The following is a 12,444-nucleotide window of genomic DNA, read 5'->3' as shown; positions in this document are numbered from 1 at the left end:
TGGCCGGTGTGGGAAAGTTGGGCTGAAGGGCCTGTTTCCACACTGTATATCACTCTATGACTCTATCTGGCTTGTGGTGTGCTGCAAAGCTTAGTCTGAAAGGCTGACAGAAGCATGTTTAGTAGTGACATTCTAAAATACCTGAATGAATTAGCACTCATGCCATGCCCCAAAAGGCAAATACCACCTTTTGCTGCTTATAGCTCTATGATTGTTAAAGATGGAAATAAGAAAATATACAGAAAAATTCTGTCTGAAGTAGTAATTATTTTTTAGTGTGTTTGAATTAGTTTATTACAAAAAAAATCAAATTAATGCATTTTGTGGAATATATTTCTGGATAAAATGTTACCTGCAAAGTGGGATCCACTGCCAATGTAAATGTTATTTTTACAAAATTAAATCAGCTGGGTGCAGGTGCTTTATATTCAAAGGTGCAGAGTGATTCATTGTCATGTGCACCTGGAACAGAACAATGCAATTCATTCTTGATACAGACATAATAACACAGTACTACAAATAAATACAGGCATCTTGCATTTTATGCTTTTTTAGAATCATGCGCTTGTCTAATTACTACCAACGTTTAATTGATGCGCTCCCATTTTCGGAATAACATGCTTAAGTTTATGTCTGGCAATCTTACACATCAGCTTTCAAATTTATCTCGTAAGTTCAGTTTTCCTTAACAGATAGAAAACTGAAATGATTGCATGCATGTGTTAGGTTATATTTTTAAATACATCTGCCCTTGGGATATGTTTTTCCAGTTATGGAGCATAAACAGGTAATTGTCTCAGTTTTATACTCGGATATCATCATGTATTTCATGTAAAGCATTGTACAGATGGAAGGGAAAGCCTTATCATAGAGTCAGAGAGTGATACAGTGTGGAAACAGGCCCTTCAGCCCAACTTGCCTACATGTCCCAGCTACACTAGTCCCACCTGCCTGCGCTTGGTCCACATCCCTCCAAACCTGTCCTATCGATGTACTTTCTAACTGTTTCTTAAACGTTGGGATAGTCCCAGCCTCAACTACCTCATCTGGCAACTTGTTCCTTACACTCACCACCCTTTGTGTGAAAACGTTACCCCTCAGATTCCTATTAAATCTTTTCTTTCACCTTGAACCTATGTCCTCTGGTCCTCAATTCCCCTACTCTAGGCAAGGGACTGTGCATCTACCCGATCAATTCCTCTCATGATTTTATACACCTCTATAAGATCACTCCTCATCCTCCTGTGTTCCAAGGAATAGAGACCCATCCTACTCAACCTCTCCCTATAGCTCAGACCCTCTAGTCCTGGCAACACCCTTGTAAATCCTTGTATAACATGATTCACCTACTTTATTTCAATTGGCAGCGTAGTTGTGTGAGGTGCTTCGCATGTTTGATTTGCCCACTTTTTGATTTATGCGTTGCTCTTCAAGCTCAAAATCTTCACGTAAAATACAAGGTGCCTATGTACAATAAACAGCAGATTATCAGTTACACCAGGTAACTAGACCATAATAGTGCAAACCAATGTTGTTGGTGCAACCTATAAAAAGTCCATAGAAGTTTGAACCACACTGCACAACCTAACCACACCTCTATCTCAGGAACAAAGGCTTGATGGTTGATGGGAAGAAGCTGTTCTTGACCCTGGAGGTAACTGGTCTCAGGCTGCTGCTGTACCTTCTTCCTGATGATAGCATTGAAAAGAGTGTGGTAAGGGTGGCATGGACCTTTGATGATATTTGCTGCCTGAGTATTTGCAACATGCCAAATCTCCACAAACATCTCAAGAAATTGAGGTGTTGAAGAGCTTTCTCAGTGATTGCATCAAAGTGCTGGGCCTAGGACAGATCTTCAGAGATGTACACACCCACGAACTTGAAGCTATTGACTCTTCCCACTGCCAACCTGCTGATGAAAAGAGTTTCATGGAGCCTCGACTTTTTCCTTTGCAAAGTCAACAATCAGCTCCTTCATCTTACATGTATGAAGAGCAAGATTGTTGATCTTCCTCCTGACTTTGATTTAACATTACCCATTATTCGTCCAATCACAGTGGTATCATCGGTGAATTTAAAGAAAGTGTTGGACCTGTGTGTGGCTACACAGTAATGGATGAAGAGGGAGTAAAGCAGGAGATTGTACACATAGATTAGAGATGCCCCTGTACTTACGAGGCAGTGTTGCCAATTTGTACTAATTTATGTCTGCAGATGCAGAAGTCATGGTTCCAGTCAGATCGGGATGAGTAGATACCCAGTTGCCAGAGTTTGAAGATTTACTTTGGGAATGATGGTGTTAAACACTGAGCTGTAGTTGGTGAAGAGCAGCTGGACAAGTGTGTTCTTGTTGTTCAAGTAATGGAGTGCAGAGTGGAGAGCCAGCAAGATCATACTTGCTGTTGGTCTGTTGTGGTGGGTAAATTGCAGTGGGTCCAGGATTGATAATGAATTGATCCATATAACTGATGGCCTAAAGTTGGAGAAGATGAATGTGGAATTTTGTGACATAGTTTAAAGGTAATCATTAGTGTCTAGATTAGGGTTAAAATATATATATATAATTGCTAAGATCTACAGCCAGAATAAAGGTGTGCATTTTTAAAGATTTTGGACTCTTTAGACCAAGATCAGAAGAAGGATCGCGACCATGAACATCAGCTGTCTATTTCTCTCCAAAAATAATGCCTGACCCACTGAATTCCTCCAGTGGTCTGTTTTTTGATCCAGATTCCAGTATCTTTTGTGTCGCAAATATTGACATTGTAATACATTGAGAGACCACACTTGGACAATGCTAGAGCTGGTAATTGTGCTCCAAGAAATATTGCAGACAGTGCATAGAAGAGAAACAAAAACAATCTCCATTCTGAAATTAACACACTGCATGAGGTAATTAGAAATGGTTAAATCCTACAAAGGCATGGTAAATGTTAAATAAAATGAAGCGAATCCCTAAAAAAACTGCTTGCTTGAATATAAATCATCATCAGGCTTAGAAGACAAATTTGTGAAAGCAACACTTTAATCAGGTGCATTTGAGAACAACTTATCCCAAGGGTAATCAAGGTTTCAAATTATCCATCAGGCAGGGTAACAGAGGAAAGTAATTAGAGAAATTCAAACAAAATTTGATTGAAAAAACTAGGGACTCATTGTAGTGAAAAATGCCCTTGCAGACCACATTGCTGAAATCATAGGATTGCAGCACATAATTTTTCATTCACAGTGAACTTGAAGCACTCCCTTCTCCTGTGGGGAATTCTGCATCATGGGATTACTGACAATTTATAGTTTTTAAACAATGTTTTTCGTAAAACCTTTTGGAGTAGTTAAGTAAGGCTGTGTCTATGAGTATTTAATATCTTAGTAATTGCTCTTGGGGGGATGATAAAAGCCAACAGTGCAATATGTTAGAGCCGAAAGTTTTAGAATGATAATGTTCTACAGAAAGATTCAAACTCTATCACTTCAATTCATTTAGTATCGTGCCATTCCAGCAACAATAATTTACATTTAGATTTTCAGTTATCACAATCTATCTAAATTTGTTGCATATTGAATTTAATAGTGCTAACATTGAAGGTACTGGAATTTTACAGCATCTAAGTAATTGCTTTGGGCCTTCTTGTGAAAAATGCAACTCCAATTGACCTTGCATCATTTGCAGTAAAGTGTCGTATTAATTCTGAAGAAAATGGAGTCCATTGTGAAACATCAGTGACAGGTGATTACATTCTAGTAACTAAATAATAGCAGTTAGTTTGTATTTGCTGTGGCCTAGAGAGTTTCTATTGCTACACTAGCAACCAAACTTGAGGTTGCAACATAAAATAACTGATAAGAATAGTTTTGATACATTTGAGAGGTAGTTGAACAAGTGTATGAAAGAGAAAGAGTATTGTGTTCAGTTCTGGGCGCCATGTTATAGGAAAGATATTGTCAAGCTTGAAAGGGTTCAGAGAAGATTTACGAGGATGTTGCCAGAACTAGAGGGTCTGAGCTATAGGGAGAGATTGAATAGGCTGGGTCTCTATTCCTTGGAATGTAGGGGGATGATCTTATAGAGGTGTATAAGATCATGAGAGGAATAGATCAGGTAGATGTACAGAATTTCTTGCCAAGAGTGGGGGAATCGAGGACCAGAGGACATCGGTTCAAGGTGAAGGGGAAAAGATTTAATAGGAATGTGAGGGGTAACTTTTTCACACAATGGGTGTTGGGTGTATGGCTGAGTTGAGGCTGGGACTATCCCAACGTTTAAGGAACAGTTAGACAGGTGCATAGATAGGACAAGTTTGGAGGGATATGGACCAAACACAAGCAGGTGAGACGTCTAGCTGGGACATGTTGGACGGTGTGGGCAAGTTGGGCCGAAGGGCCCGTTTCCACACTGTATCACTCTATGACTCTATCTATGACTCTGTGCACGAGCAGCTAAATCGCCGATTATAAATTACACTTAATGTGGGTTAAAGGTAAAAAGAATGAAAGGATTGTTGGTGAGATTTGTAAGAGAAAATAAATATGAGGGGTACAAGAAAAGGAGTGGGGAAATGAGATTGTTCCCCTGGAAATTAGCATGCATCCATTGGCTGATTAATCTTTTATACTTAACTAAAATTATGTATTCTCTTGTACTTTAAGGTATTTTAATTTGATTTATCTTTTTATGTTATTATTTAATTGTTTCTGACAGTCAGAATTTACAGACAGTTCATAACCTTTTGACAATGGTGAATTGTTGTAGTAATGTAGCATCAAAGTACACAATTGGACATTTACATCATATAGGATTTGCTTTTTTTAGTAAAACAAATCAGGTCCAGAATAAAAGCTGGAAATAAAGAAAAATTGCAGATGTTAGAAATCTGAAACAAAAACAGAAAGTGCTGAAATGAAGGTCACAAACCAGAAATTTGACTTTTTCTCTTTGTCTGACCTGGTGAATGTTTCAAGATTTTCCGTTTTTATTTTTGAGTGAAGCTGAAACTGAATTGCAGTTGACAAGGAACCAATTCTAACAGTCACATAGAAGTCACTATGTCAGACTGGAAATGCAAAGGTGAGTGAATGAAAAAGATTTAAATTTATTTGGTGTCTTTCATAGTCTCGGCTTGTCCCAGAGTACTTTATAACCAATGAAGCACATCTGAAGTGTTAATGTTGTTGCCACTGTTGTAACACAGGAAGTAGCACAATCATTCAGCACAAAAGACACCTTCATTAACAACAATGTGATATTGGGCAGAAAATCTATTTTAAATGATGCTGATCATGGAATTGTGCTTTATACTATGCACAAAGTGTCAATGACTAAATTACAATTAGATGTTTTTCCGATAAGCATTGTTTATATTTCTTGGATGATATAACCATTGTTATTTTTTAATATATTATTCCAGCTGTAAAGTTTCAGTAAATGGCACATACCATTGGTTGATTGTGTCAATTGTGTCCATAAACATCAATCACACACACCATTACAACATTTAAATGTTAAATTTAGGAGAGCCAATACAACATGTGGAATATATACATGTTTTTTATTTATAAGACTAGAAAATGTGACTACAGTTTAAAAACTGAGTGGAAACATTAAAACAGAATAGACATTCTAATATTAAATAGCAATTAAATATTGAATGTATTCAATATGAGACAACCTAGAACAAGTGGTTTAAATTAAACATTCAAATCTTTTTAAAACAATGCATTTTGAAATAAGCAGTATGTAGCCTGTTTAGAGCCTGCATATAGTTTTGTCAGAAATATCCTTAAAGTTTTGAGATTAAATGAAAAGGATGTAGTAAATGCTATTTGAATATTTCAGCCTAGGACACTATATCAACAAATCTATTGAGTTGTTTCATATTTAATGTCATTGCTAAACTTTTTCAAAACCATCTATTCCATTTTGAATTTGCTGTGAATGATTCATCAAAGAATTATAATTAAGTCTTGTTAGATTACAACCTGGATATTTACAATTGCAGATGAGCAGAACATATTTTGTATTATATTATCTTAATCCAGATAAAATTAAAATTCTAAGAGTGCTTGATGGAGTAGATAGAAGGAGAAAGGGGCTCGAGCTACAAGTCACAGTCTCAAAATAATGGATTGGACTGAAATAAGAAGAAATGGGTTTGGAGAGAGTGATGAATCTTTGGAATTATCTACCCAGAGGTCTGTGGTGCCCCTGTCATTGATTTTGTTCAAAACAGAGATTGATTGATTTCTGCATTGAAATCAAGGGATTTGGGAATAGGGCAGGAAAATAGTGGTTGAGGTAAAAGATCAGCCACAATCTTGCTGATTGAAAGCAGGTAGAAAAAGTTGATTAACTTACTCCTGCTCCATTTTATATGCTTTTATAATAATATACTCTTTGTTGGACGAATGCTTCAACTCGGATGATAGCGGAAGTGTGTATAATGCCATTTTGGAGTAGACTATAGTGGCTGGCGCTTGGTGGCTGCGGACACCAAGTTACTTGTTTCTGCAAATAAATCACTTGTCCAGCTTTGCATTCACAAAACCAGACCAACAGTGCCTCTCCTGGTGTCATTGTTGGCACAACTGATATCCATAACCTGTATGAACCAGTGTGATGAGACCTTAAACTTACAATAAATTCTACCTTGCCTTCATCTTAAGAATCTCCATTTGTATGATTTTTGGTTAATTCTTCTTAATTTGTGATACATCTTGTAAATTATTTTCCAGTCAGTTCTTTAAAATCTAAAAATAAATTTATTCTATGTGTTGTTCTGCTGCATGTGTTTTATTGGGTTGCTATGTTTTGCTCTTAATGGTTTATGTCCCATTAAATCTCTGGACTGCCAAAATAATTTTTTTTAAAGGACTATCTATATCAAAACATGTTTACTTCTAATACATGAAATGTACATATTGCATAAATATTTTAAGCATCCTGATGTATGCAGTTAATTTTTCATTATTTATCCCCTTTTGAAGGGCAAAATAACTCTTGAATTTGAATCTTCATAGCAATGTTGGTTCTCTTTTACTTCTGCATATATCAAGATTCATGTACAGGGACAGGTTTGACAGATTGACATTGTATTTCCTTTGCTGCACAGAACCATTAATGCTTGGTTTAACAGAATCATGTTGCCCATCTGTTGTTGAAACAATGTCATTGGCACCGAGGCTTTATAACCCACTCTGCTTTTGGATTAAGTTGGTATAGGTCTTTCATATACGTGTCATCATCCAAACAACGTTCACCTGCAAACAATTTACACAAAAACTACATTAGTACAAATATTTCTCCATCAGCTATAATTTCACTTTAAATTTGCTGATCTTCTGATTTACATTCAATATTAAAAAAGAAGCCCTTGCAATGTTTATGCAGTGACCTAATTGAAAGAGGCATTGTTTTGTGTTCATCAGGATAATGGATATCCTAATGACAGAAAATGCCCCACCGAAGATGAATTTCTCCCTGTATTTTTGTTCAGTGAACCAAATAACATTAAGCACCATGATAATCAGTTCATGAACTAGTTCTGAAGCAGGATGGTGAAAATGCTGGAAATAGTGGCATTAGTTCTTGGCCTTAATGAGGCCATTGATAAATTTGTCCTTCAACTTGAGTTGTTTAGATTATCCTCAGACAAACCAAATAATCTGTTATGCAAATAATTAGTTCATGCACATTTGACATGTGACAATGCAAGTTTTATATTAGAGTTCAGTTCCAGAAAATTGTAAGTTGGATGTCTCAATGTGTATAAATCAGAATGACAGAAACTGATGGAACAAAACAATAGCTCTTAAACTTGTAGTCAAACATAAATCGATTTATTCACAAAATGCTGGAGTAACTCAGCAGGTCAGGCAGCATCTCGGGAGAGAAGGAATGGCTGACGTTTCGGGTCGAGACCCTTCTTCAGACTGATGTCGGGGGTGGGTCAAACATAAATCATTGCTACTTCCAACAATAATTGGTATTGTCCTAAGGGAAGATCACATGTGAGAAATTGAAGTATTATATTTTTAGGGGAGGTAATAAACTTTTGATAGGAATTGGAGAGTATCGAGGAAGCTTTAATCTATATCTAATATATAGCTATAAAGGAGCTGACATTAGGTGCAAAAGATTCTATTGCTGAAAACTAATATCTCATAATAAAAAACAACATTCATTTTGCCCTGCAGCTGAATTGTACATATCTCATATCACATGCAACTGATAATATATCTCACCAATATTTCCTCCAATTTCATATAAGCAAACTTCCTCTTTACTGGAAGATTCAGGTATACTGCTGAGAACAAAATATAGTTATTGCAGAGATACAGGGAGATGATATATTTTAGTTTAAAATTTACCATTTTTGTTCAGTGTAAACTTAATGATTAAGTATGGAAATGCAATTCTACATATATATATCAGTTGTTTTTTGTATCAGAATGTGTAATTCAGATAACAAAATAGATGACTTAGCAAGGAAATCTGAAAATTTGCCTTACCTGGTCTTGCCAAGACATTGTTGGAAACGTGCTAAAATATCACCAGCTTTCAGCTCTTCTGTAAGTTGAATCGCCATGGAAACTTTGGAAAGTGATGGTGCCTGAACCCGTATTGCACCCTGAAGTGTGACTGGCTATAAGAAAACATTACCATTGGAATATTGCATGTGTTGCTTTAATCCCTGGATAAGAATTATCAATCAAAAATATAAATACAGTTTGTTAGCTACAGAAAGCTATCCAGAGATAACTATCTGTATTCAACAAACTAGCGGCAATGTCCGCTAATCATCCATTGTACCGATGAAGTTTAAGTAATTTTAAGACTCAGATTTAATCTAAAGGCCAATCTAAGTGATCTAAGGCACCTTCTGTGAGCTAACCAACAATGAGAGCAGAAAGGAGAAAGGGAAGATCCAAAGGGTTACTGGCTTGCTGACAACATTTCTATGTAGTCTGTTGGCCCTTCGCAATTGAGTGTATTTACCATTAACTAATATAAGGTTGACTGATGCAATATAATATTGCACTGTTTTGGGGCAGCAGAGTGATACAGCTGGTAGAGCTGCTGCCTCGCAGTCCCACAGACCCCAGTTCACTCCTGATCTCAGGTTCTCCCTAAGACTGTATGGGTTTCTTCTAAATACTCCGGCTTTCTCCTACATCCCAAAGGTGTGCGAGTTTGTAAGTTAATTGGCCTCTGTAAATTGCCCCTAGCATGTACGGAGACTGGGATAACATAGAACTAATGTGATGGGAGATTAGGAAGCCAAAGGGCCTGTTTCCATTCTGTATATTTCAATCAATTTATAAATTGCGACTGGCCAAAGATGCATCATCTAGACAAGGGATAATTATTAAAAACCCCAACTATTTAAAAAGAGGTCCATGTAGTTACGCACATCTGTTAGATTCCTTTCGGTGTGATTCCGGTCATGCTTATCTTTATCATGTGACATCTTTTTCAGCAACTTTTTCATAGCTTTTTCCTTGGACTGCTTTTTATGACCTTCAATGTTTTGTTGTCGAACTTGATTCATAATGAATTTTGGGACCTGAGAAATATTGAAAGAAAATATTAATATTCATTTATATAAATAACTTGAATGTAAATGGAGATGGGTTGTTGAGTAAGGACTAGACACCTCGCTGTCTGAAACTCCTCCAATTTTGGTAAGTTGTCAGAAGATACAGTGGGATATAGATTAGCAGCAGAAATGCGTGAAGTAATGACAGATGGAATTTAACCTGAGCAGGTGTGAAGTATTACACTTTGGGAGGTTGAATGCAAGGAGAGTATACAGTAAACACTCATTATAACAGACCATAGGAGGAGAGGTGGTGTTCATTGTTGCCAATTGCCCACTACAACCAAGTAAGAGATTATCATTGTAATCATTGAAACAAACAACTACAGTTGCAATTTGCACACAAAAGGACACAAATTGCTGGAGCAACTCAATGGGTTAAGCAGCAACTCAGAAGAACGTGACCCTTCTTCAGACTGTTGGTCTGGAACTCGACCTGGAATCCATGAATTGATTGCCGGGGGACAGGTAAAGAACCACGTAGTCATTGGTTGCGGCCCGCAGGTGGCTGGAGTGCAGGTAAGGGACAGCTGCAGCAGTGGTGGCAGCGGTCGCCGTGGAGGTGGTGGAAGCAGCGGTGACTGTGGTGGAGGTGGTGACAGCAACGGTGACTGCAGTGGAGGTGGTGACAGCAGCGGTGACTGTGGTGGAGGTGGTGACAGCAGCGGTGACTGTGGTGACAGCAGCTGTGACTGCGGTGGAGGTGGTGACAGCAGCGGTAACTGTGGTGGAGGTGGTGACAGCAGCGGTGACTGCAGCGGTGACTGCGGTGGAGGTGGTGACAGACATCTGCAGTGACTGCAGCGGTGGTGGTGTGGTGATTGTGGCCATGGTGGTGGCCGGGTGGTGTGACGGCTAGAGAGGTGGCACAGGCCGCATTGGCATCAGCAGCCCAGCCTGGCAGTGAAGGCCAGTAGGTCAGTTTGCTATAACTGAAATCTTTTATAAAAAGATATGGTTTAAAAAAAAAAAAAGTTTACTGTATACAATTAATGGAAAGACCCTTAACTGCATTAATGTGCAGAGGGATCTTGGAGTCCAGGTTCATAGCTCACGAAAGATGACAACACAAGTAGATAGGGTAGTAATGAGGGCATATTCTAAGGTTGATGTATTTCTATACATTGGTGCTAATGAGTGGCACAGAGAGGACCAGTGGACTCTGGAGATAAATAATGGTGTAGTAGAGGAATGATAAACCATTGAATGACATTCTTTGGTTGTAGCTTGATTAGGAAAGAACAGGGAGAATACAATTCCACCTACCTGGTCAGTGTGCAGAAGCATTAAATTGGTGTGGTCAATTTTATCAGATTAAGCAAAGTTGTATAATACATTGAAAGAATAAAATGTAGCATCAGGAATGCACTTATCAAGTCATCGTCTCTGGGCAAGACAATTGGAAGGCCTCACCTATAGACTTCAATAGTTTATTACTTAAATGAAATGGGAATTCATGTATGCCTGTGGGGATGATCATAAAGCCGGTAACAACCCCACTGCTTCCCATTTCGTGATGGAGGACAGGAGAGTGGGTTAGAAGCAGATTAAGGTCAAGGTCAGTTTATCGACACACGTACCAATTAAGGTACAGTAAAATTCAAATTACCATACAGCCATACTAAAAAAAAGCAACAAGACACAACTACATAAAAGTTAACAAACATCCACCACAGCGGGATTCCCATGTTCCTCACTGTGATGGAAGGCAATAAAGTCCAATCTCCTTCCTCTTTAAGATCAGCATCTCAATATTTTCCCTCATACACAAATTTAACTTTTAAGTGCGTACTTTTCATTGGCCATTAGGCCAAGGTGTGTCTTTGATTACAGTCACAGTAGTAGCTTTGGGCTAACAGCTTAAGACTATACAGTTTTAACTTTCTTAAAGTCTTGCTTTTTATTGCCAGTAGCGACATTTCATAGCGACATATATTTATAAAAATATGGATGTGCAGGAGGAACAACTTTCTAATATTGCAGAGTATCAAATATTACACAATAGAGCAAAGGAGTGGCTGAATTATCAATTTGTGTTAACTCACAGAACAGCGTGGCATTTCATTACCCTAAAGAAACTTTTTTTTCCAAAGGATAGGTAATGCACAGTGATTGTTCTTACCGTCCAAAGCAGGTCTTGGTATTTAATTAGGTAACGCATTATGTTGCTTGTCCCAGTTGCCATTGCAAACTGTGTCTTTGCACTTGACTTTGAGCAATATCCTTTAAACATAAACAGGTTGGGTGCCATGACAACAGAAACATTGTTTAGGGTCATTTTGTTGCTCTCCCTGTTGTCAATTAATCTCTGAAGAAATTCAAGCAATGCCTGTAAAAAGATATTAATTACATGATCAAAGCCCATAGGCTTTTACTGAACTTAAGAAAGGTATAATTTAAAAAATAAATAAAAAACATACTGAATAGCTTGAATAAATTCTGCATTGGTTCCTTCTAGCTTATTTGAAAGAGATTTGCTTGAAGGGATGTCTGCTATTTGTATTCTTCAGGCTATAATGCAAACAAGCATTCTGATTCCCTTGGGATAACCAATAATGCAATTCCAGTTTTGCCGACGATAAATCTGATTCAGTCACAGGCCACTGGGCCTTAAAGTGAGAAAATAAGAAATGCATATCTCCTAAGGCCAAGACAAAGACTTGAGATTTGAAAGGTGCAAGATGGGGCCAGAGTGTGGTGACTTTTGCAAGCTGTCAGTACAATCATTCTACTCTTTTTCTAGTCAACAATTGTACTCTTGGTATCATTGTATTTTTAACAAATATTGTGCAAGATAATATTCTTCAGTTTCTAATAGGATAACTTCAGTGAGTGATTGACCACGTAGCAA

At 37.7% G+C, this 12,444-nt stretch overlaps 1 protein-coding gene across 2 annotated transcripts in view; it reads right to left on the bottom strand.

Annotated features, from left to right (window-relative positions):
* Positions 1–5,665: 5,665 nt before the first annotated feature.
* arhgap18 (Rho GTPase activating protein 18) overlaps positions 5,666–12,444 on the bottom strand; it is a 65,902-nt gene continuing 59,123 nt past the window's right edge. Inside the window, exons 11-15 of one of the 2 annotated variants that reach the window (XM_078400162.1) lie at positions 11,716–11,922; positions 9,408–9,560; positions 8,506–8,639; positions 8,239–8,300; positions 5,666–7,254 (exon numbers count right to left, since the gene is read on the bottom strand). In XM_078400162.1, coding sequence (XP_078256288.1) covers positions 7,163–7,254; positions 8,239–8,300; positions 8,506–8,639; positions 9,408–9,560; positions 11,716–11,922 — 648 coding nt within the window. In that variant the 3' untranslated portion in view covers positions 5,666–7,162. The remainder of the gene's footprint in view (positions 7,255–8,238; positions 8,301–8,505; positions 8,640–9,407; positions 9,561–11,715; positions 11,923–12,444) is intronic. The other variant, XM_078400163.1, reaches the window with a different exon arrangement.

This window comes from Rhinoraja longicauda, chromosome 5, assembly GCF_053455715.1.
Source record: "Rhinoraja longicauda isolate Sanriku21f chromosome 5, sRhiLon1.1, whole genome shotgun sequence".
Classification (NCBI taxonomy): domain Eukaryota; kingdom Metazoa; phylum Chordata; class Chondrichthyes; order Rajiformes; family Arhynchobatidae; genus Rhinoraja; species Rhinoraja longicauda.
Note: the sequence above shows the minus strand (reverse complement) of the source record. Positions and strands in the feature narration are given on the sequence as shown.